This window comes from Pseudoliparis swirei, chromosome 13 (genome assembly GCF_029220125.1).
Source record: "Pseudoliparis swirei isolate HS2019 ecotype Mariana Trench chromosome 13, NWPU_hadal_v1, whole genome shotgun sequence".
In the NCBI taxonomy this organism is placed as follows: Eukaryota; Metazoa; Chordata; class Actinopteri; order Perciformes; family Liparidae; genus Pseudoliparis; species Pseudoliparis swirei.
Genome location: NC_079400.1, coordinates 9,174,028 through 9,199,145, shown reverse-complemented (window position 1 = coordinate 9,199,145; position 25,118 = coordinate 9,174,028). Strand labels below are relative to the sequence as shown.

General features: G+C 45.8%; 2 protein-coding genes across 2 annotated transcripts; one reads left to right on the top strand and one right to left on the bottom strand.

Annotated features, from left to right (window-relative positions):
• Positions 1 to 1,282: 1,282 nt before the first annotated feature.
• LOC130203678 (neurabin-2-like) lies at positions 1,283 to 20,963 on the top strand. Its single transcript, XM_056430039.1, is given in 12 exon segments — positions 1,283 to 1,311; positions 1,573 to 3,161; positions 11,731 to 11,863; positions 13,257 to 13,377; positions 13,699 to 13,803; positions 15,923 to 15,926; positions 15,929 to 16,054; positions 17,553 to 17,705; positions 17,812 to 17,865; positions 17,966 to 18,195; positions 18,287 to 18,383; positions 19,332 to 20,963. Coding segments are annotated over 11 exon segments (2,547 nt in total). The 5' UTR covers positions 1,283 to 1,311; positions 1,573 to 1,688; the 3' UTR covers positions 19,383 to 20,963.
• LOC130203677 (histone-lysine N-methyltransferase PRDM9-like) lies at positions 20,961 to 24,908 on the bottom strand. Its single transcript, XM_056430037.1, has 6 exons — positions 24,541 to 24,908; positions 24,347 to 24,439; positions 23,877 to 24,157; positions 23,715 to 23,782; positions 23,439 to 23,629; positions 20,961 to 23,322 (listed from the first exon to the last, which is right to left on the bottom strand). Exons 1-6 carry the CDS (start codon positions 24,626 to 24,628, stop codon positions 21,239 to 21,241), a joined length of 2,805 nt encoding a protein of 934 aa, XP_056286012.1. The 5' UTR covers positions 24,629 to 24,908; the 3' UTR covers positions 20,961 to 21,238.
• Between the last annotated feature and the right edge of the window lie 210 nt (positions 24,909 to 25,118).

The window sequence follows — 25,118 nt, the reverse complement described above, 5'->3', positions numbered from 1 at the left end:
TCTTCCTCCAGTGATAATGTGTAGTGTGTCTCAGATGCAGAATGCAGGAAGCAACAATGTGTTCTGCAAAATGTGTCATTGGCCACGGAGGCTTGACGTGCCTGAGGTCTGACTGGGTCCTAGTGCCAGTCGAAAGCAACCGTGGTAAATTAAAAGATTATTTTCAGGGTGATGAACCATTTTATGAGTTAGTTATTATTTGTTTATAATATATGATATGAAGAAGTATTTCTCTTGTTGGTGTTTTTACAATCCATATGGGCAATTGTTTGACTTTTTACTTTACCATACAGCTACACATCAACATTTTAATTAAGCTAATTTAATTGTAACTATCTGTTAATCTATACATTAACTTTGACTTATTTCAACCATTATTTGTTATTTTTATCTAACATTTATAACTGTGTATTCTTTATCTTAGACAAAGTTACTTCACCTGCTTTGCCCACCAATTTTAGTTCATGTCGGTCGCCCTCACCTCCCATGTGATGAAGGTGCTGGGGTGGACGACGCCATCATCTACTGGATCACTGACGGAACGGTGGTCAGTGATGTCTGATGATTCTGGACTGAACTGGAAGTGCAGCAAGATGTTTGCTGCACTTTGCCATTGTCTGCTGGGGCGTTGAAGAAACTGCACCACCTCACAAGGAGATACAGCCAGGAGAACATTGCCAGATCACACTGACTCGACAAATTTCCCCTTGGGGATTAATAAAGTATATATCTATCTATCTATCTATCTATGTTTTCAACTGTTATACCTTAATTTTTAGCTATTTCCACCATTTATCCACCAATTTAAGTTCATGTTTACTATTTACGTTACTGTGTTACTTCTCTGTTTGTTTCCAGTTGCTCTCAACTCGAAAATATGGTTAACAATTGTTTAATGAAATCAGAATATTTTTTTCATTAGTTAAGCTAGGGCTACATTTTTATTTTCATGTGACCGTTACCTACTTTACTTCTATTGATTTTGTATATTTCATACGTAAGAAATGAAACAATGGCCTTCCCATCGCTCACTCCAACACATTATTGTTAATACACTTCTTATAAGCATAGGACATTCGGATTGTATGCAGTAAATCTCCTAGAACAAACAGCTATCTCCTCCACACACACACACACACGTACACACACACGCGCACACACACACACACGACAGAAAAGTAACGAGCACTAGGACCCAGCGGCTCTCTCCTCCATGCAGCAGCACTCTGCCGCTGCGAGAGGAGGACCAGAAATCTGCAGCTCACAGAGTGAAGAGATCAAAATGATGCTGCCTGTAAAAAAGGATTAAACGTAAGCAATCTGTCGTCAGCTGCGGTGAATCCGCGGCTCATTACCGTTCTGCTTTTCTGTGCAAATTATTGTATTTTTTTAAATGACTAATGCAATTATCTGTGAGGCTTCCGTTTTTTTTGCATTGTAGCAACTGCAAGCCAGCTAATGACAGATGCATCGTGCTCACTTTCTCCGTTGCATTGGACGGGGATTGCAGCGGATGCAAGCAGGCCTTTAATACGATCTGTTGTTTTTGTTTCTCCCCATCTGCCGGTCTAGTCCGGGCGCCACCTCGCTCTTGGATCGGCTGCTGGTGGAGAGTACCGATTTGGCACCGGGCCGTTGAGAAAGGAGACATGCCGTCGCTGAGCATCCGTTGCGACGCTTGACTGACCATGATGAAGACCGAATCCACATCCAAGAGCACCGGCTCCGGCTCCACGCTCAGGAGCCCATCCCCGCACAGGAACGCGTACGAAGCGGGGATGCAGGCCCTGAAGCCCGTAAGAGACAATGCCGCTAACGGGGACCTGCAGGACGGCCCCCGGGGGCGCAGGTACGGCTCCAATGTGCACCGTATCAAGAACATGTTCCAGCAGATGCAGACCACATCCCCGGCCGATGCGGAGGGAGAGGAATGCGCCAGGAACGCCGACAAATCGGTGCGCCTCTCCCTCCCCAGAGCCGGCAGCCTGAACGAGAACGTGGACCACAGCGCGCTGCTGAAGCTGGGATCCACCGTGTCCGAGCGCGTTAGCAAATTCGACACCACCAAACCGGAAAACGGGCACCCGCGGGCCTCGTCGCCCAGCTACTCCAAGCTGCAGGAGACCCGCCGCATCTTCGAGCAGCAGCAGCAGGAGCGACAGCAGCAGGAGGAGAGGCAGCAGCAGGAGGACGAGGACGACGAGGAGGACGAGAGACAGCAGGAGCAGGAGGAAGAAGAAGAGGAGGAGGAGGAGGATGAGAGACATCAGCAGGAGGAGAGGCGGCAGCAGCACGAGAAGCTGGCCACCACCAGGGTCCTGCTGAAGACCGACAAGGCCTCAGGCTTCCAGGATGGCAGGTTGGACGTGATGGCTCGTTTCAACGGCAGCACAGAGTCCCTGGACAGCCTGGACGCCTGCGAGGCCGTGTCCCCGACGGTCAGCCAGCTCAGCGCCGTGTTCGAACGGGCGGCCGAACTCCGGAACAACCTCCACCGCCTCTCCTCTACCCCGCCGCTCCCCTCCCGGGGGGTCAGCGCCAAGGTGGGTGTGTTGAACTCGAAAATAATCACAAAGAGGGTTTGTGCCTTTGCAGCGGGCAACCCGGAGGAAGATATCAGAAATCCGATGGGCCTCGAGGGGCCTCCGAGGGGCCCCAGGGGGAGGATGACTCCTCCATCTGAAAGCTGTAATGGGGGTCAAAGCCCGCCGGACACTGAACTTCACAGCACCGCAGGAGAGCCACACGAGCAGCGAGAAAAGACAGTGTCCGACGCAGGCGTTGAGGTCAAACCCGAGGAACGCTACGGGGCCAAGGGCCCCAACAGCACAACACTGCAAGGTGACATCCACGTCTCTGTGGAGAACGGAGACGCCGCTGCCCAGAAGCAGAGCTCTCCAAAGGGTGGCGCGGTGGCCAGGGATGCTGTGGACAAACAAGACCGGACTCTCAGAGAAGACCAGTCGGGGCGCGACTCTGTGGATATCAGTACCTACAGCGCGGTGGGGGAGGACTTTGGAGGAAGCCAGGTGGACGAGGAGGAAGAAGAGGTCGATGACAGCTATGAAACCGAGTCCAGCTGTGTGGAGATCTCCGGGCTGCCTGTGGAGGAGGACCCGCCCCCCTCCAGGAAGATCCACTTCAGCACAGAGGCCATCAAGGTGAGGAAATGCCCAGGCGAAGAACTCATGGAGTTCACATGAAACTGAAGGTAGTGCACACAGAGCGTTGTCCAATTAGACCGAGCTGCTGATGTGTGATTGTGTCCATGTAGTGGGATCTGTTGAGAGGCGAGTTCATTTCGACCTTAATGCTTATCTACCGTGCTACAGACACCGTCAGCACCACTGCCAGCTGCTTTATTGAAGTCACTCAGCGTCTGCCGGTGTCGGAATGATGCTGACATTTTGATTTTTACCCTGTTTCAACACGGGGCTTTGCACACACTACTACCCCCCCCAGCCCTTCCACAGTAGCCAGTTGCTAATGGTCGGTCCTGCATTCCTCCTGTGCAGCTGACATCGGGGCCCCGAAATGATCTGCGATGCAGATAATGATCTGAAACGCAGTGGGAGCCACTTCTGTAAATAATTGCCGGGGGAGGAGGAACAAAGAGGCCTGGATAATTAGTCCTGTTTTTAGAGAAGTGGATGCTGCTGATGCTGCTGCTGCCGCCGCCGTGGCCAATGAGAGGTCGGCGGACAGTCTATTGGGAGCTGGGTGAGGAATGGAGTGTTTTTGCGTGTGTGTGTGTGTGTGTGTGTGAGAGAGAAAGAGAGGGAGGACGTGAGAAAAGAAACACTCGTGGATCAGTGAGAGGAGGAGTAGGAGGAGGAGCGGTAGGGTTGATTTAAAGTGTCTCTCTGTGTCTGGGGGTTGTGTAATGATCTGGAGAGGAGCATCAGAAATCCTCTCCAGCTCAGACTCGCTGCTCTGCCTCGTACAGACTCTGCCAGCCGAAGTTGGCTCGGACGCTGCACATCGCACACACTCCCTCACGCAGAAAGACATGTCAGCGACGAAGGGCTCCCGTGCCACACCACGAGGGGTCAAGTCGAACGTCGCTCTTGCCATCTTCGGCGAGTCACTCGAGCTCGATTTTTCAATATTATTCGACAGTTCCTGTTTTTTAAATTTCAAACACAAACCTTTGACGTAAACACTTTTAGCAACAATCCCTCACACAGAGCTGTACACTTTAAATAGGCAGTTCAACATGTTGCTATATATGCTTATTTGCTTTTAGATGAGAAGATTGAGACAACTGTATTGTCAATATGAAGCTGCAGGCATAAGCCGGCTAGCTTAGCTTAGCACAATGACTGGAAACGGGGGGAAACAGCTAGCCTTTCATTTTCACTTTGAGGGTTTAAAGCTATTTTTATTTACCTATTTATTTACCAGCTATCTATATAGCCCCCCCCCCCCCCCCACACACACACACACACACTGGGACCATTACAGCATCACACTGGATGCAACAAAAAGAACAAACGGTTCTGTTTTGATATCTCTTGAATTTTAAATATGTTTTCTTGTTCTTCTCTCACGCGAGCGGTAACACAAGGAATGTACGGAGGCTGAGGGGGAGAAACGGATGTAAATAAGTATATCAATTCTACAGCTCATATTTAAAGTTAATTCAGGTTTGGTCTTAAGGACACACACAATGTTTACATTTTAAATAATGTCTCTCCCTCTCCATAATATCAACACCAATACAGTATTTTAAACTGGTAAGAAATGTAGCTTATGAAGTCTTTATGTGCAGCAATTTCTTTGAATGTGTTTGAGCCAATTGGGAAGCCAATGTTAGGCTCCAATATCCACCCACCCTGGATGGAAGCAAACGTCCATCACACAGTTGTAAAGTAGGCAGAAATAGACAAAAGCAGACGTCCATCACTTTAGTTTATCCTCGTGAGATCAAAGATGGATAGCAGGAGGAAGCATTATTCATGCCGTTGTTTTTTTAAAGAAGTCATAACTCGTGAGCTTTGATGAAAAACAAAGGCTGAATCTGGTTGTGTGCCTGCAGCCGTCAGCGGAGAATAACCTCCCACTGAGTTCGTTCACACTGGCCTTTGTTATGGAGATTTATGCAGGGTTGGATGAGAGTTGAGATGGGGGGGGGGGGGCATTGAGGTCAAATGGGATGGGCATTATTATGTTGCTCAAATGTCATGTGACTGTATAACTGCCAGCTCTAAAGTCACAGTGTCAGTTGGTTTCTCCTCCAAACAGGAAGTGCCCATTTTTACTGCATATTTCCCCCTGCGCAACATATTTTTGGGCACAATGAGGTGTTGTTGTTGTTGGACATCTGGACGCGTGCCTTTTACTTTGTCCCTGTATTATACCACACTGTCCTGTCTTTCTGCCTACCTGTCGGCCTAACTGTCTGCCTCTCTGTCTGCCTGTCTGTCTGCCTGTCTGTCTGCCTGTCTGTCTGCCTGTCTGCCTGTCTGTCTGCCTGTCTGTCTGCCTGTCTGTCTGCCTGTCTGTCTGCCTGTCTGTCTGCCTCCTCTCACACTGGCGGAGAAAATAGCACTTTATTTAAATGGTTTATTTAATAAGGGACAGTGCACATTGATAAAAACATTGCAGTAAATGTGCCAGAGTTAGCCAAGAGGCTATTTTTCATCTGTAGTCCCAATGTTGCTGATGTTAAGAACAAACCTAAAAACATAAGATTGCAAATACAATCTACAGATAAAGCAAATAAAATAGGGGAGAACAATGTTAAAATGGACAGAATAAAAACATAATGTCAGAGATACAACATAAAAGCTTACAGACTAAATGTGACATACAACTGTAAACAGGTGAACGACAAGTGAAGACACGCAGGTTGAGTAAACCAGCAAGTCAAGACATACAGAGACCGGACAACAGACAGACAACAACTGACAGACAGACAAAATGAAAGTCCAACCTGGACAGATGGAGGAGGTAGTTACAGTCTAGTGCTGACAGAGCTGGGTAGTAATGTACCATTTCTTTGTTTCTGCTTTAAAAGAGTTGAATGATTGTAGCTCTCTGATAGATACTGGAATGCAGTTCCAGTCAACTGCTGCTTGTACTGAGAAAGCAGCATGACTAAAAGCACTTTTCCTGAGAGGGACGATACAATCCCCTCTTGCTGCACCTCTTGTGAGCCGATATCCAGTTCGTGTGGTGACAAATTGTTTGAGAGGAGGAGAGGTCAATCCATGTATGATTTTGTACATCAGACAGACGTGCACATATTTAATCAAGTTATCTTCTGCTTCGGGTTCACACTCAAGCCTTTGTTTTGCTCCTCCCGACACTCTTTCTCTCGCTCCCTCCTTTTTCCCTTTCGCTCTTTGTCACCCCTCACCGACTGTTTGTAAAAATAGCAGCATTGTTATCGTCGCAGACTTGCCTCGTTCTCCAGGAGGAAGTTGCCTCACTAGGTCTCATTAATTCGGTTTCTCTTGTTTTTTTCTTCTTCTAGTTATTTTGCAGTCCATGATGTAGCCTCCTGTGATTTAAAACAAATTGTCTATCCTATTCTTAAAAAAGAAGCGTAAAATAAGATAATCTCCACAGGATTTGCGCTGTGTGCACCACAAAAACAAAATAATCAGATTTACTCTTCATGCTCCAGAATCACCTTGCTAAGTCATCATCTAGTCTACTATTACACTTTAATATTTTTGTTTATCTCCCATCACACACACACACACACACACACACACACTTTCCTGTGGATTTCTGCTGCCTACGCAAGTCCTCCCAGCCTGCTCCAAGAACACCTATGATTTAGTTTCACACTGTATCATTAACACAAACAAACTGTTCTCATATTATAATAAACTGAGCGTGTTGGACTTGACACACGCAGGAGGAGAAATTGCATTTTTTTAAAGTCTTCTCCCATAAATTGCAAAATGGAGAGCGCCCAAAAAAACGCAACCTACAGTGGTTTGTGTTTACCACTCAGGTCAGACCAGGAGGGATCGCCCAGGGAGAGTCAATGCATCACCATATGTCGAGTTATCCTCAAACTGTTGACTCCTTAGACTGCAGTATTTCATACGGGGCATTACTCACAGCCAGGAGGCTGAGAGACAGACAGATTATCAGCAAGGTCACTCTCCCCCCCTTGGCCCTGCTGCAGTGGTGGTGGGTGCCACCTCGCTCCGATTCCTCGTTGTCTCAGTGTTGTTCTGTCTTTTCCAACATTTCCAACTTAAAAAAAAAAGAAGAACAACAAGTCTTTCAAGTTCTCTAGTTAATATAATATAAAGCTGATGTAAACAATCCAGCCTGTCTGTGGCACTCAAGCCCAATTGTTCCTATTGGAACTAGTTGCAAAGATACAGTTTTATATGATTAATAATAATAATAAGTATAATAATAATAATAATTCTGAAAAATACCAAATTATTCCCTGTAACAACTGGACATTGTAGTTTGTGGCAAACGTTACTGAAGCTTGAGTAAATATTGCATTTCTTTTGTGCTAAAAATTGTATTGCAAAATTGTATTGGATTGTCTGCTTGCAGCGTAATGAAGGAACATGTCACCTGGTGTGGCTCACTCATGAGTTTTTAAATGCTTTTGGACGATAACAGAGGTTTACGACACAGGGAGATAAACTAGATACTATAAGGCTTTTGGTTATGTGTTAATCTTTCACTGGATTTGTTGGCAATAGGAAACATACAGGACATCATCAGCCCTATCCTTTAAATTGGCAGCAACACAATACAAAATGTTGCAGTTAAGATGGTATAAATACAAATAACTATGCTAAATAATATTGTATTGTATTAAATACCAAATGCATATTGTTGAATCATATGATTTCCTAGATCTGGTTATATGATTGTGACTGTGCAAAGCAATATGACATGTAAATATATTGGATATTAAATCTGGAAAAATATATAAAATACAGTTAAATCAATCAAATACTTTATAAGGGTTGTACGGAGGGTAGGGACTCACTGCACTAGATGTAACCATTTGTTTATGTGTGTATATATAGAATGCAGATAAATAATACTACTACTACGAATAATAATAATGTAGTTCTATAGTTTCTGTACCCTCGGTCCTCTTCAGTCCCCAGCCGCTGGCTTTATTCTCATGCTGCCGTGTTTCTCCTCGGGGTCAGCGAGCGCTAAGCCTAAACTTGACTGCTGACCAACGGCTGGCCTGCCAAAAAGTCACAGACTCTGGTGCCATGCAACCGTTACCATGACAAACCTACGATATCCATTTCATTGGCTGGAGGAGTCGTTCAGGGCTACGGCAGCCAGGACCACATCCTTATTTTCTATGTGCATGTTGCACATCTGGGATCTGGATTAACTCTCAATTTAAGGAGGGTTTAGAAGCAATTACCTGCCACTTCTGGACCTCCGGCGGTTGGGAGAGCAATTCATAATGATGCAATTAAACTGTTAAGTGGAAAAGTGCTTCTTCTGGTCTGCCTATGGTTAACTTTGACGGCTTCATAAAGCGTCCCGCAAGTATTCTGACCCCAAGAAAAGTGGAATAATTGCATCAACGAAGCGCCACACCTCACATTGTGCACGCTAATCGTGTTTAAGGTAGAAACGGAGAGTGGCAGCCAAACAGGTTGAAATAATAGCCGTTGCGCTATGAGCAATGCGAATGATGGAAAGTCGGCCGCTACAGAATGTGGAGAGTGGAAACGCGCTATTTCTGTTGTAAAAAAAACAATGGCACCGCCTCCACACATCCCATTGGCTGAATCCAAAATTAGATCTGTTATTTTGGAGAGTGAAGAGGGAAAGAAGTTGACATGCAGATGTGGGCAGCGGGGGCAGGGAGGGCACCGACTCCCACAGTTAAAACCACCACAGTGTGACACGCATCGCATTGTAGCCAGAAGGCGGTCGAGATGTAACCACACTGCAGGGGAGCCTCCAGAGCAGCTCTATCATTTGGCCACGTCTCTGTCACGATGTTGTCAAAAGGGTAGTTGTGACTGGTTATTTTTATTACCCTTTGCAGTCCCAAGTGGGTTCTCGAGGCAGACACAAACACAAGCTGGTGAGTGTCTTAGCTTACTGCCCACAGAGCTTTTGTAGGACATCCCAGGAGGCCGATAGCAGAGGGAGGGAGAGAGGGAGGGAGGGAGAGAGAGAGGGAGGGAGTTTCCTGTCCATCTGTTGGCTTCTCTGACCTCCTATCTGCCACAACTGGAACAGCGTCCTCCTCCCGCCCTGCCCACCCACCCCCATCACCCTGCCTTTAATCCCAATGTTTGTCTTTCAAAGACTCCTCATCCTCACACTTGGGTGAGGTCGTGTTGAGAGGTCGCATCGTGCAGGATCCCCATCGTCTTTCTGCCCTGTGTGGGAGGGAAGGGAAATTGTTCATTCAGTATCCGAGAGGGTTGGATTGTAGCCTCGCCTGCATCGCCACACGAGTCCTGAACTTGCCCAAGGCTGCAGGTCACGGCACACATCCGATCCTGGCTGTGTGTGTGTGTGTGTTTTTGTTGTTTTCCCAGTGCCATGTTAAACGCTGCTGAACCTTCGTGTTTGATCTTCTTTAGCATCGTGGGTGTAAAATGAGGGCACCACAAGTCACCAGCTCTTGATCTCTAAAGTCAGGGCCACGTGACAGCGCCACAATGGGCACGTAGGCTGCACTGTTGTTGTTTTATGTCCCGTTACTAAGGAGGCAAACAGTTTATTTTGTGTGTCTGTAATCCACATTCTGCTAATCCCTCTAAATACGAAGGTAACCTAGATCAAAAGCCATCAGAGCTGCTCCCACGCTCTCTGTCATCTGCAGGATGGGCGGGTTAAATTTGACTTAATATATAGTGTGACTTAAAACACTACTGTACCTAATTATATTTTGCATCATAGATACGTCACAGTTTAATTGTTCAGTCTGTAAAATGTTTTCCAGATCCAGCACTCACTCAACTTGCTTGTTTCGTCTGATCAATAGTTGATATAAATGAATAAATAACTCATCTTTTTTTTAAATCAAATAGTCCGTCAGTTTAAACATCCAAATACGACATTCAGAGCATATTAATGATTCAATGGCTTTGAAGGAGAAGGAGAGGCCTGTACAGTAGTCAATGAGGCATGAAAATGCAATGATACTGAAGACAGAGAGAGGAGGTAGCTGCTTACATTTCAAAGGCACTGTCAATACTGACAGCCTCTTTACTGTGGGGTTGCCAGGGAGACGGAGCCCATATGACTAAAGGGTTAGCATCGAAGCTACGAGCCTCTACTTTGTAACACAGATGGATGAACAAAACAGCGGAGAGAGAGAGAAGTGAGAGAAAGTAAACGAAGAAGAAGAAGAAGAAGAAGAAGAAGAAGAAACGTGTTAAAATGTCGCTTCACAGGGAACTTGTGAGAAAAAAAGTTGAGAATGGAGTTAGAATAAATGAAAGAATGTGTGAGAAGAGAAGGTCTGGCACTGAACTGGTGGAGCTAGTGGAGCATGCAGTGTGGTGCATGCATAATCGTCTTGGAAGACTCTTGGTGTGTGTGTGTGTGTGTGTGTGTGTGTGTAGCAGCTGCAGAAGGCCTCCATTAGCATGCTGGATGTGGTTATGTAAACTGTCGTGCTGGTGGCCCAGAGTGAATGTGGGAAGACAGAGGCCTCTCTCTGTCTTATTGAGAGCAACTTCAGCGGTTGTGATCGGCTGTGTTTGATACACTTTACCAGCTCGGGGGCCTCGTGGACACAAAGTGGTCGATACTTTCAAATTGCATTATGTGCGCATTTACACCGGCAGTCAGTTTTTTTATTTTATTATAACCATGTATCCAGTCTGTCTGTCCCAGCTGCATACATCTCTACAGGCGTTTGGTGATGATATCTAGAATATTATAACATTTCTTCGGACCCCCCCCCCCACTCCCATTATTATTATCATTTCAATCTTTCCATTTGTATTAGCGTAAAAGAATACACATATTAAAGGCACTAAACTGAGAAAAACTGGATTTAATATATGGACAGGAGTTCTGAAAGAAACATTGCAGTTTAGTTTACTGTGGATTTGTTTTTGGTGAACCCACAATTTACTCTCTTTGCACCTGTTGAAACACACTGGCACACAAGTGATTCAACATTTACCACGCTCCCCAGGGTGCACAGGAAGTGGTTTATTTTCTGTTTTCATGAGCAGTTACTATACTTGGAGTGCATGCTAGAATAACGACTGTAGTAGCATAACACGGTCATAAGCCACAATGGCTGTAAAGAAAAAAGAAGCGTCATCTCCAGTTTCTAAGTAGCAGAATCTCACACGTTGATCTGGGCCAACACTCGCTGACCTTTAGATGCAGCAAGCAGCACCACAGAGAGGATCCGTTATCACCAGAGAGGGGACTCATTTTAAGGAATAGTTTGACATTTCCTATGTTGAATATAATTAGCGTAGCTTAGCACAAAGACTGGAAACAGGGGGAAACAGCTAGCCAGCTTCTGTCTAAACCACAAATACTTGCTTTCACACTTAAGTTTCTGAGCAGATGACATTTGTTAATCAACAACCTTTTAAGGTTCTGTTAGGGACGGGTTTTAAACCTTTGGACAGAGGCTAGCTGTTTCCTCTTTGTGCTAAGCTAAGCTAATCATCTCCTAGTGATAGCTTCATATTTGACAGATTACTCTGCAAAAAAACTAAATGACACTGCCTTCCATAGTCTTGAGCAAAGAGGTTCAAGTGTCTCTGTTCCTCCTTCCAGGTGTTTTCCACCTACCCCAACGAGGACTACGACCGGCGCAATGAAGACGTGGATCCCATGGCAGCGTCTGCAGAGTACGAGCTGGAGAAGAGGGTGGAGAGGCTGGACCTGTTCCCCGTGGAGCTGGAGAAAGGTACAGAACATGACAACGTTGTCTTTTATGTGCACGGTATTTGAAGAAATCAAAGCATTTAATTCAACCCGCATGGGTCACCGGGTGGGTGGTTTGCATACAAATGGAAGCAAAAATGAGAACCAGGAATTTCACATTCACAGAAAGGTATTTGAGAATTAATTTTGACGAACTACCCACCGGACAGTTTAATCTGTGCTTTCTGTCTCTCTTTGACAGCAGATAAAAAAACATTTGAAAAAAACATTCTTAATTACTGATGTAAAAAGGCCTTCAGTGCCCATCGACTGCTTTCTGCCAACATCCCGGTTTCCTCGAGGGAGCCACACTTCCCTCAACATCCCTTCAACATTAAAGTGCATTAATGTATTCATAGACGACTATATTTAGAATTGTGAACAGTGCAGGTACCACAGGATACCATACAGTATGTGACTGTGTTCTAAATGATTTGTTTTCTATATTATAAAACTAAATGAATCCAGAAGGAGATTAATCAAAGATTACAAAATAGGCATAAGCAGGGGGGGGGGGGGGGAAGAGTGGAGAAAAATATACACAACAGGCAGGAAATCTGGGTGTTTATCACTTATGTAACTTTCACTTTACATTTGAAGAGGTTAACTGAAATAGTGTTGTTATTATTTCTAAAATCCTAAGGATGCAAAGAAGCGTGTGCAGGCATTTTTTAAAATTACAAACATAAATCCATTACAGCAACATAGGCCTACACATTGCTTTTAATGTGCAAAGAAAGTGCAAATAAAACACCTCGTCTTAAATCAGCCTCCAGTTGGCTGATTTGATGAGTAAATTAGGATGTTTCCACTTGCAACGGAGGATCGCTGAACGATGCTCTGTGTAGTTTTTGACGATGAGCCGCGCTGCCATCATGCAGCCAAAGTGTTGCCACGGACACTCCTGCTACCCTTTTCGTGTTATCCCGCTAATTGACAGCTGTTGGCAGTAGTGTGGAAAGAAATGCAGTACTGAGCCGACAAAGCAGTCACGGCGAGCGAGCAATCATGGATGTAAACAACACAATCTTTCATTAGGGAGAAAGTGCATTGTACCAGCCTCAAGTACACACACACACAATGCATTTTGGTGAGTAACACTAAATATAAACATCACTATGTCGACAATTAAACTACAATAAATCTGTATTTTTCACGCCTGTGATGAAGGCAAAGAGAAGAGCACTGCTCCTTTACTCACTTACTCACCCAAATAGATCCCGAGCACAAGGACATGGACATGGAATCGAAGGCGCGCTTTCCCCCCCCACTGAGAGTTGTATCATGACGGCATAACACATCAATCTGACCGAGAGCTGTTAAAACTTACATGACAGTGACAGCACGGTAACAGCTGTTTCCCCACTCTCCTTCAGACGGCGAGGGCCTGGGCATCAGTATCATCGGGATGGGCGCTGGGGCCGACATGGGCCTGGAGAAGTTGGGCATCTTTGTCAAGACGGTCACGGATGGAGGAGCAGCACACAGGGATACCAGGTATGTTAGTTCATGGTAAATCGGATTATCCTGATTATTCTTCTGGCAAAGACACATGAGAACTGAAAAGGCCTTTTTATCTCGTTTTGAACCATGTGTCAAACTGAGGTGAGTAGTTTTAGCTGTACTTCCGAGAATGGATGCTTCAGTGCCCCACTTGTCTCTCCGATTCCTGGCAACTGCAGATGGGTCTCGCTGCCAAGACTGCGGACTTCTAAATGGAGTGTGGGTTTTGTGGGCTTCAGTGTCAAAACGATGATAAGTCCACAATGGAGCCATGACTTGTGAGTGCTGAACGTCTCTCCTCACTACCTCCTCCAGGATCCAGGTGAACGATCTGATTGTGGAGGTGGACGGGACCAGTTTGGTGGGAGTCACCCAGAACTTTGCTGCCTCCGTACTCAGGAACACCTTAGGAACTGTCAAGTAAGAGTTTCTCTGAATAGTCTTTATTTATTTATTTTTTACAGTTGCTTTGATGCGCTTTCAGGCCCAGAAAAACAAATCATCCAACGCCACTGTAGAGTTAGTGAGCGATAACAGTGGGATGGAAATGCCGGTTTTTCAATTCTACCACCACGATATTAACTCAACTCGACATCTGTTTGTTAAGACAATGCACTTCATAGGTCATTTAGCGCCAACATTAGATTACAAATGTTGTCGTGCTTTGATTCAAGCAAAAATACTTTCAAAAATGTAAAGGGATGTTTAGGATTTTTTAAATTTATTTGTGGGATTGTATAAAGTACCAGAGTCTGCTTGTGTTTATCTAAAGCACCCACTTTGCTATATTTACAACAAAAAATGACTGTTTTGTCAATGGCGGCTTCAGCTCCTTTCAGAAAGGGCCGCCTGGGGGAGCGTTAAAGCAAAATGAATATAGCGTAATCTTGCACTTGTGAACATGGTAAACATTACCTGCCAAACGTCAACATGTTAGCATGCTAGCTAGCTGATGTCATTGACCTCAACGCCCCGCTGTGCTCCTAGTGAGCGTATTTCTACCGTAGCCGTCGCACTTTGTGCCTCCGCGGTGTCCAGGACCTTCGTCTTGCTACACTTGCCACCGCTTCGCTGTGACATCTGCATTCTTGCTTGAGGAGACGGTTTCCTCTTGGTAAATACACGCCGCCAGTCTGGACCGACATCGACCACATCCTGCTCCCTCAGCTCAGCAGACTGAAGATTTATATCTCGACTCTCGCGGGGTCATGATTACACCCTTCAGTGTTGCAAAGCTGCTCTCTGATGCTTCCCGAGAACCACGTAAAATACTGTTATCAGGAACAAATACACTTGGCATTAAAATTATACTTCTGAAATGCGAGTGGGATGCGTGTAGCCGAGCTCTTTGGAGTTTTGGTGGAGCTGACGTGCCTCTTTTGTAATTTAAGCTCATTCATAATTCAGGGTTTGGGCTGGCAGGGGTGGGAGGGAGATTGTTAGTGTGGTGTGACTTGTGAAGAGACCTCCACATACTGCTCATGCATTATGGATCCGCTGCAGTGATGGGCACTAGAGTTCAGACCTATTCATAAAAAAACGACATCAGGCAAACAAATAGATCGGGGGAAGGAAGTGCGTTTATGGGCATTTAATTACCCTTTCGTATCGCAGGTATTTAAAAGGCGGCCGGCTTGATAATCGTCCATGGCTTCGTCGTGATTTACAGTGTTTTTATTCCCGTTCACTGCACACGGTGGCTGTAATTGGCATGGACTTGTGAGCCTCAATCAGGGAACATGAAGTGACTATCATGAACTTTACACTGAGCTGAAGGAGAGGCAGGGTTTGATTTGAATCATAGAAGAGGCCAAACCCCACAGAGACCGCCTTTGTTCAGCTCCAAACAGGAAGACGCGTCATCAGAGAGCCAGCACATTCCTGACTACATTAATACAATCAACTTCTTCACCTCAAGAGGTTTTATTGGATATGAAAACCACAGCCGTGGTCCATGTCGAGCCGGTGTCCGTGCTCCTGAATGGACTAAAGCAGTGATTTTCAACCACTGTGCCGCGGCACACCAGTTTGCCGTAAGAGATCGCCAGGTGTGTCGTGGGGAAATGTCCAATTTCACTTAATCGGTCCAAAAGATATGTTATTTAGTTGTCGCAAATAATTTGCCATTGTTGAGTGTCTGAGCAATAGTAAACAGTAATATAGCGGCTGGCCTAGTAATTAAATACTCTTCCGTGGCGGTAGGTAACGCAGTAATTACTTGAAGATTTAAGATAGTAGAATTAAATGATGCACTGGAGACGCTGTGGTGAAGAACGGCGATGGAGAAAATATTTAAAAAGAAGAATGCAGACTCTGAACTGACATTTTGGAATTGTTTTGGTGTTGGTGTACCACGGGATTTTTTTATTGTAAAAAAATGTGCCGGAGCTTGAAAAGTTTGAAAAACACTGGACTAGAGTAAACCAATATATATATGTGTATATATGTGTATATATATATATATATAAAATCACAAGAAGGACTAATTCAGTTCAGCTGGCCACTAATAATTCGGTTCATGATATTTTTTCAAACGCAGTTTCGTGATCGGCGAGAAAAGCCGGGAGAGCAGAGCGAGGTGGCCCAGCTGATCCAGCAGACCCTGGAGCAGGAGCGCTGGCAGAGGGAGATGATGGAGCAGCGCTACAACCAGTACATGGACGAGCAAGAGGTGAGGCTTTTATTAAGGAACCCTGTGACACCAGGAGTGTTGGCGTCGGATCCGGGGTGATCTGACGAAACAGCACATGCACAGGGCAGAAGTGAAGGTGCATGCACACTTGCACATGCACATACAACACACTTAAAATTAAGTTAAATGTAATATTCCCTGCTATTTTACTTTATTGTATTGTATATTTGTAAACATGTTTGCTGCTGCTTCAAGAAATGTCCCCTTAATGATCAATAAAGTAATCTAATCTAAGCTCAAATTTATTAAATAGCAGATTCAGGCTACAAGAGAATGAAAATACTAAACTTGTTTCATCAATATTTGGAGAGAATCCCTTTCAGCGTGTCTGCACGTCCTTAAAAAGTCTCAAACTCTCTTAAATTCTAATTTTATTATGGTATGGTTTTTAAATGATCAACTGTTTCTGTTAAAATGAGTAAAATTCTGCTGCAGCAGAGTCAACATATAACACACTTGTCATATTTATCTGAAAAGTGTCCGCTCTATGAGACCAAATCTGTAGCACTTTTCTGCTATGCTTATTTACATTTGAAAAAAAGAGGATTTGTCTGAAAGTTTGTCTGAAATTTCATTAAAATATTTCTTTAAAAAGTATTAAAAACACATTATAATGTAATTCTCTGACTCCTGTCGACCCTCTGCAATTCTCTGTTTTGTAGAAGAAAATCTGAATGTATTCATCAACATTTAAAGTCTTCAAGTAATACAATAGTAAAACAAAAACATCACAAAATAGCTTTAAAGTGGAAGACATTTTCATCCTGTTGTGGCACAAAATACTTCCTTAAACAAATGAATGGTCCTCGGTTCCCCTTTAGGATTCTGAACAGAAGTGACCCTCTCTGGTGTGACTGGGCCGTGGGTGCACCGCTATTGTGTCCAGCGCGTGGTATCAGTTCTGATCAAACGATAAGCTCAGGGTCAGCTGCGTTGCCCTCGGATGTCCTTTGCTTTGTTAATCGCACGTGTCTCAGATGTTCTCTAGTTTTTAGTTTTACGTACACAGAGCAAAAACAAGAAACTACGCTTGTGGTTTCATTATAACAATAGAGAGGAAGTTGCCCCATTCATGATGGGAAGTGGTTCTTGAAAAGCACGAGGTTGTATAATGGAAGGCAGAGTCTGCTCCAGGGAGTTCTGCGCCATCTAGTGGCCGTTAGGTGTCACAGCAAATACACGTCATTCTAAAGACGCCACCAAATCACTATATAACTTGGTTTTCCGGTTTTATGTGATATTTCCTCCAAATATGTATCAATATATGTGCACAAGTGTTTGAAATCCCCAAATTCCAAACTAAGTTCCTCCTGAAAAGTAAAAAATGTCAAACACGATTGATGTTTGAACAAATTATCTTCACAAAATTCAGCAGGCGAGGTGCGATGTTTAAAATGTAGGCGAACTGGCCCTTTAACGTAGCGCAGCCTCTTCGGACCGCACGAACGGGCTCCTAACCTCACCTCGTCCCCCGCAGGGCGGTGAATACGGCACAGACGAGGAAGAAGACGAGGATGAGGAGGCCAGTCCGCCGTATCCCAGCGCCATCGAGGTGTTTGACTTGGTGGAGAACGAGGACATGTCGCCCCTTGAGACGGACCCGGAGAAACTGGCACATAAATACAAAGAGGTGAGAAGTGAACTCCTCAATTGGAGCATTTCTCTATCTAATCACCGCTTGTTTCCTCTCACGTGCCCGACGGTAATTAAAATTCTCATCTCTCTGTGCTGTAAAGCTCCAAATAAAGCATGCTGTGACCCAAGCCGAGATCCAACAGCTGAAAAGAAAGGTAGGATTAAATGTTATTGTATTTAATAAAGTATGTCTCCTTTTGTGAGATGAAGTATTGATCATTTGTCGTCATTTAAAACGCCGCCCCGCCTCTCCAGCTGCACCACGCGGAGCAGGAGAAGCAGCGCTGGCGTATGGATAAGGCCCAGCTGGAGCAGACGCTGCAGGAGAACAAAGAGCGCATGGACAAGCTGGAGGGTTACTGGATGGAGGCTCAGAGCCTGTGCCAGGCGGTGGACGAGCACCTGAAGGAGACGCAGTCCCAGTATCAGGCCCTGGAGCGCAAGTACAGCAAAGCCAAGCGCCTGATCAAGGAGTACCAGCAGAAGTGAGGCGGCATTGGATAGAGGGCGCTCGGAGAGGTTGTTTCATTGGTCACAGCTGGGTTGCACGGTCTGACACTCTGCGTCCGTCAACAGGGAGATCGAGTACCTGAAGAAGGAGGACCAGCGCTGTGCACAAGTAGGAGCTGAGGCCTCTCTTCTCAAAGAGGAGTCTGGGCAACTCCAGGAGCAGGTAAGGGGGGGGGAGACATCGTAAGGCATCGTATGGCATCGTAAGGCATCGTAAGGCATCGTAAGGCACATACGGCATTGTAAGGCATCACAGAGGGCAGCAGTTTGACTCGTTTTTTTTTTTACTGAACCGTCATCAAGGCTGGCCGGTACTTTTTAATTATTTAGTTTGAGGCTTTGTTCTTTTTTGTCATCATCAGTCACGAGAACAATTTGGCTCAAAACTGCAGAGTCTTGTGGCCTTCATACAAACAAAAGAGAGCATTTAAAAAAAAGGATTTTATATAATTCTGTTTCACACATTACAGATCTGTGGAGACTGTGAGAAGAAATATGTGCAAGAATGCAGACGACTTTTGTCCATGCAGAATGAGACATGCCGGATGAGTCATACATGTCTATATATATATATATATATATATATATATACATACATACACATTTGTGACATATTCAGTGTGTAAACGAGCTCTGTTACACGTCATCCTCTCATCATGTGATCACAGACGTGACACTTTGACAGCAGCAACATACCCAGCGATGTCAGAATATAAAAAACTAAATAGCTCAGAAAAGAAGTAATTTAACAGATTCTTTTTTCTGTATACAACTAAATCAAGTGCTTATTCTATATAAACTTTAAAAGAATAATCTTTTTTTATTCATTGTTACTGACAATTTAACCATTTGCCTATTCAAAGGAATATCAAAAGGCACTATATTTTATTCATCATGAGTTCTTCCGTGAGCACAGATGAATCACTTTTAAGGACCCGATCTCTGGCCAACTCATATAATCATGAAGTGTGTGTGTGTGTGTGTGTGTGTGTGGTTTGCCAACAATTTGAGGCAACTTCACATTTACTTTTAATATCAGACAAGGTATTTTCTGACCGATCCAACCATATTAATGTAATTAACTGCATCTCTCTCTCTCTCTCTCCTCCAGGTGGCTGACCTAGAGTGCCGCGTGGAGGAGCTAAAATCTGATCCTTTATAAAAATGAAAAGCCTTTCGTCCGCTGCGAAGACGGTGTTATTGTTCTTGACCTGCAGGGTATTTCCTCGAGCTTGGTTCCAGCCACTTAACCCTTTTAATCATGTTTTTCTGTTACCATTAATGGGATTGTGAAGAACGGTTTTATCATCACAAATACAGACTCTGTTGAGCTCTAGATGTGCTGTTCCTTTCCAGTATTTAATCCCTTCATTTGTGTTTTTGTTACAGAGCAGGCTGTTGCTTTTAATTGCCAAAAAAAAAAACTCCCTTTCTTTCTTTTGCCTCGTTTTGTGACATTTTGTTGTTGTCGTTTTCTTTTTGTACAGATGTGATACTGTGTGGTTTAACAATCAGTTTGGTTTGTACATTTTTTAATGTGTATAACATTTAACATAATATAAACTAATGAGATTGAGGGTCGTTGTATATTTTATGTGATGTGAATTGGATGGAGATTGCACTGAAGAAGACATCAACAAGGTGCTTCACTGGAACAGAGGAAGAAACGGGAAACTATGTTTTAACCCTCCTGTCGCCTTCGGGTCAATTTGACCCGATTCAATGTTTAATGTCGGTGTTCTTTCGGGAGTCAACAAACAAACATAAAGTACCTCACACTTAAACTTGGAAAACAATATTAATTCTAATAATTTTCTGGAGATTTTAATAGCTGGGGTCATATTGACCTCAAGGGTAAAATATGTTAGTAAATATAAAGGTAACAGGAGGGTTAAACATTGAATCGGGTCAAATTGACCCGAAGGCGACACAAGGGTTAAAGGCGTCTGCGAAATATTATAAAGTGTAACCCGACCTTCGTAGGGGTCATGCCACTTAACCTTGAGAACCACCTGCTGCCTACCTTTGCAAAAGTGTTTGTGTATTTTTTACACACCAAAAGACTCGTCAATGAGCGTCCAACCCCTCCGATTTCAACCTCTCGCTTCTTTTTAAAAAAAGGAAAAAAGAAAACAAGAAAAAAAAAACGGACCAGAGAAACAAGCCTCTGCACAAATGGATCTCTCTCTCCCCTCCAAATGGATGTTGTCAAGGACTTGTGTAACTGGTATTAGTTAGGACTACTGATGAGAAACATTACTGGACTGGGATTGTGAAAAGGAAGCCGTAACCAGCAGCAAAGATATCGATTTTAAAAAGCTTGTGTCTCGAACCAGCAGCTGCACTTGACACATGGAATACACTGCCTGGTTTACGCCCGTTTCAATTTACGCACAGTTTAAAATGAAATTGAGTCTACTTGTGTCAACTGTCATACCAGTATGTTTGTATAGTTCAGGTAAATCTGAAATATTTTAATTTTTACTTAATATTTATAATATAGTCACGGTGGAAATATGAGCTAAAAAGGGACAAAAAGTGACAAAAGCAATGTTCAGAAGGCAGTTTTACTGTCATTTAAAAACAACAAAATTGATCTGGATGGCTACAGAAACAAATATAAGATTAATGAATTGAAGAAGAAAAAAAACAGGCATGGTTATGAGTATTTTCATAATATTAAAGCTTGTACAGTGCACATGCTTTGCATTGTATGTTTTGTGGAATAAATGGTCAACAGTGACGGTGACGTTGGTGGTCTTTATTATTTCAAAGTGAACATTGAGACAATAAGGATTTGTTTAATTAACTTGACAAGCGCAAACTTCTTTGTGGTAATTGCAGCGAGTGTCGCGCTTATCCTTCACATGAAAACCCACACTTTTGGTTCTGGAACGCTTTTAACAAACTTAAATAAATTTAAAAAAATAACGGCACGTGCAGAACAATTGGACCGTTTAGTGCAAACCTCGGCGGCGTTTCCAAAAAAAAAAAAAAAAGGCCTCGACTGCGCCTCGACTACAAGTGCATCTTCTGGTGGTGCCTCCTGAGGTGATAGCTGCGGGAGAAGCTCTTGCCGCACTGCGTGCACTTGAACATCCGCTGCCCCAGGTGCAGCATCTGGTGGGCCTTGAGGCTCTGCGGGCGGCTGAAGCTCTTGCAGCACTCGGCGCAGCTGTGGGGCCTCACGCCCGTGTGCTTCCTCTCGTGCCGCTTCAGGTCCCCCGACTGCCGGAAGCTGTCGCCGCAGTGCGTGCACAGGTACGGCTTCTCCCCGGTGTGAGTCCTGAGGTGCACGTTGAGCTGGCCCGTGTACGAGAAGCTCTTGCCGCAGTGGGGGCAGGTGTACGGCTTCTCGCCTGTGTGCACCCGCTGGTGCTGCTTGAGGCTGTAGTGGTTGCTGAAGCCCTTCCCGCAGTCGGTGCACAGGTACAGCACCTTCACCTGCCGGAAGCACGTGTGGGATTTGAACGCTTTGCCGCTGGCGTAGCTCTTCCCGCAATGTGGGCACACGTACGTTTTCCCGTCCTCCTCCTCTTTCTCTTCCCCGTCTTCCTCCTCCTCCTCCTCCAGCTGATCCGCGAGGCCGTTGGAGTCGCAGTGAGACAGATACTCCACCGGGTGGTGCCTCTTGACGTGTTTTATAAGGTAGCTCTCCATGGTGAAGGAGAACTGGCAGAAGGAGCACGGGAAGAGCTCCGACGTGCAGTGGTACCTCATGCACGTCTTGCTCTTCTGGTGCTGCTTGAGGTTGCCGGTCGTGGAGAAGACTTTGCCGCAGCGGTCGCAGCTGTACGACGTGGCGTCCTCGTGCGCCACCTGCTCGTGTCTCTTCAGGAAGCCGGACTTGCTGAAGGTCGCCCCGCACTGAGCGCACTTGAGCTGCTTCGCCGGGCACTTGTGCGCCTTGAGGTCGTCCGGGTTCCCGTACGTCCGCTTGCAGCGGTTGCAGCTGAACCGTTTGCGTTTCGGCCGCTTTCCGTCGGGGTCGGCCGGCGGCTTCTTGCGGGCGGCCGCCCTTCGTTTTGGGGCGATGAGCTTGGTTATGGCCGAAATTCTTGATCCGGCGCAGAGTCTCTGAGGCCTCTGACGTTTTGGGACTAACTCGACCGTTTCAGCCGCTGACGTTTGCGGGCTGAAGTCTGGATCGCGGCTCCGATCGTACTCTTGGGTTTCCACGGGGGCCTCCGGCGCCTCCTCCTCCTCCTCCTCGGCGTGGCGCTCCGTTATGTGCTGCTGGAGGGCGTCCACCGAGGCGAACGTCTGTGAACACTCGGCACAGCTGAAGGGCATGGTGGCAGGTTCCTCCGGAGCCTCTTTCGCCTTCTTGCCCCTCTTGCTTTGCTTCTGGTGATGCTGCAGGTGCCGGGTCAGGTCGTTGCACTGGCCGAAGCACTTCTGGCACACGGTGCAGACGTACGGGCGCAACCTCTCGTGGACAGTCGCCTTGTGCTTCCTCAGATTGGCCTCGTTCGTGAAGCTCCCGTCGCAGTCCGAACAACTGAATCGGGAAGCTTCCGCCTCTCCGGCGGGAGTGCTCTCCGTCTCGGTTACATCCATAGCTTCTTGTGCGTTCTCGCTTTCATTCGCGTCCTTCGCTTCCTCGGCGATGGCTGGATCTGCAGCGCTGAAGAGTTCGGATCTCAACGTCCAGCTCTCCGTCGTCTCACAGAGGTCCGGATCGGGAACGAGGTCTGCGTCGTTCATCCCGGCGTGCTTCCTGTGAACCAGCTGGTGTCTGATGAGGCCGGACGCCTGGGTAAAGCACCGCCGGCACTGCGGGCAGCAGTAGGGCCGTTTGTTCGAGTGGACGCAGAGCTTGTGCCGCCTGAGGTGAGGTATTTGCTTGAATGTCTTCCCGCAATCGCCACACGTCTTGGACTCGACGGGGTCCACAGAAAACGCCACCAGGGAGGCCGCAGGGAGAGCCGAGTCGGAAGAGGGATCTTCGGCTTGAGACGCCTCAGCAGCCGGTGTCGCGCTGCCCCCTGCAGGCTGCATGTGGAAGTGTTCTGTGTGCCGCTGGAGGAAGGACTCTGTGGTGAAGGACAGCTGGCAGTGGGAGCACGGGAAGATCTGAGATGTTGCAGTGGAGTTACTCTCTAGAATTTAGGAGAGAACGGGGAGAACAGATGATGAGCGTTTTTTTTAAAATTACATGAATTATTTAGTTGAAGGTCATTTTTGTGTCGAGGGAACTGTCGTTGGTAAACGGTACCTGTTGCATTCAACTTCATCACCCACACCTGCCTCCAAGCTTCACTGAACTGGGCCAGAAATTTGTCGCTGGGCCACACCATGAGCTCGTCTCCAGGGTGTATGGCGCGACAGCAATGAAAGAGGATGCTGCCTTTGTACTGAACCGCCAGGAGGTTTGTCTCGTCTTTGTTACGAGCACAGTTGACGTACCTGCGTGAGGAGAGAGAAGACACTGGTGGAGGACTCTTAAAAATGAATTCTGAGGCCGAAAGAGAAACTGAATTTAATACATTACCTCATCCAGTTTGAGTGCGATTCTCTGGCTGCATCAATGTACTCATATTCATCTTTTTCTTTGTAAATCTGCAGGGTGTTTTTCCAAACAGAATATGCACATTTAGCAACAAATAACCATAATAAGAAATATTTAGAGAGGACAAATCACATCCATTCTCACCTCCCAGGAGAAGTCGCTTGCCATGGCGTCTTCCCTCGTCGTCACGTCCCCCTCGTACGGTCCAAAATGCATTCCCGGGGACACCGTCGGCCCGTGGTTTATGACCCCAACGCCCACGTTGGGAACGCTCGACCTGCCTACCATCAGGCCGTAGGGCAGCGTGAGGAGGGCCCTCTGGGGGAGCCCCGTGCTCGTTGGGAAGTCGAGGATGAAAGACGGGCCAACGGTGATGTTGGCGGGATCGCTCGGCACCTGGAAGAGAGTCAGACACTCCTCACAATCTGGAAAACAAGAAGATACACAGTAGTTTAACGTTATGCTATTTAACCTTCATTCAAAGAAGAGGGGGGGAAAAGGTTGAAAAGGAATAAAAACAAACATGAATGCAGACATGTTCTTTCTTTAGATAATGTAAGAACTTTTTTTTTAGCCCAATGATGCTGTGAATATAAAGAGTGCCTCTTGCTTACAGAAGCCACCGTCAGCCTCCGGGTTATCTCCATGTCCCACGGTGTCCAGCAACTTCTGGATTGGCGTTTCTGTTCCCTCCAAAACCGGCATCACTAAACAAAACAACAACAACAACACTCCAATTAGGGAAAACTTATACTTGTAAACAAGTCACATCACCAGATCCAATGTCAGACTAGTCAACGTCTCATACCTGCAGGAGTGTTGTTTAAGCACTCCTCAGTCATCACGACCTCCTCGGTGGTCTCGACCCACTCCACCCCGGTGCTCTTGCCCGACATGAGTGCACACTTTGGGAGCGAGTCGGTGGGAACTAACCCTCCTTGAGACGCAACATGGCTAATAACGCAGCGTTAGCATGGCTGGCTAAGAGATAGCAGCTGCTGTGTCGCTCTCGTGCATTATAACTCGGAGCAATGCTTTCCTAATGCACACTTTCTATGTTAGACGAGTGTGTAGCTGCAGCCAGAGCGGCTGTAATCCTCTGTATGTTTATCTCCGTTGAGAACTGGTTTTAGTGCCTCGGACTGGACCTGAAACCAAACTATCCGAGACTGACGCAGTTTTTCCCCCGGAAGCAAATCAATCCCACTTTCAACATAAAGGTCGACATTTACGTCCTTCTGTTATTTCCCCCCCAAATAAAAGCAGTCAGTTCGCTAAATTGAAATTACGGTATTCCGTTCATCTACTAAATTCTCCAAAGAGTAACGTTTAAACATTTTACACCACCTTTATTTTGGTGAATACAATGACGTAGGATATCAGCCG

What these genes read in the sequence shown, in the direction of transcription:
- LOC130203677 (XM_056430037.1), bottom strand. Translation starts at nt 24,628, where the DNA reads ATGTCGGGCAAGAGCACCGGGGTGGAGTGGGTCGAGACCACCGAGGAG. An exon ending in CTTAAACAACACTCCTGCAG is followed by an intron (nt 24,440 to 24,540) that starts GTATGAGACGTT and finishes TGTTTTGTTTAG; the next exon opens with TGATGCCGGTTTTGGAGGGA. An exon ending in CAAGCGACTTCTCCTGGGAG is followed by an intron (nt 23,783 to 23,876) that starts GTGAGAATGGAT and finishes AACACCCTGCAG; the next exon opens with ATTTACAAAGAAAAAGATGA.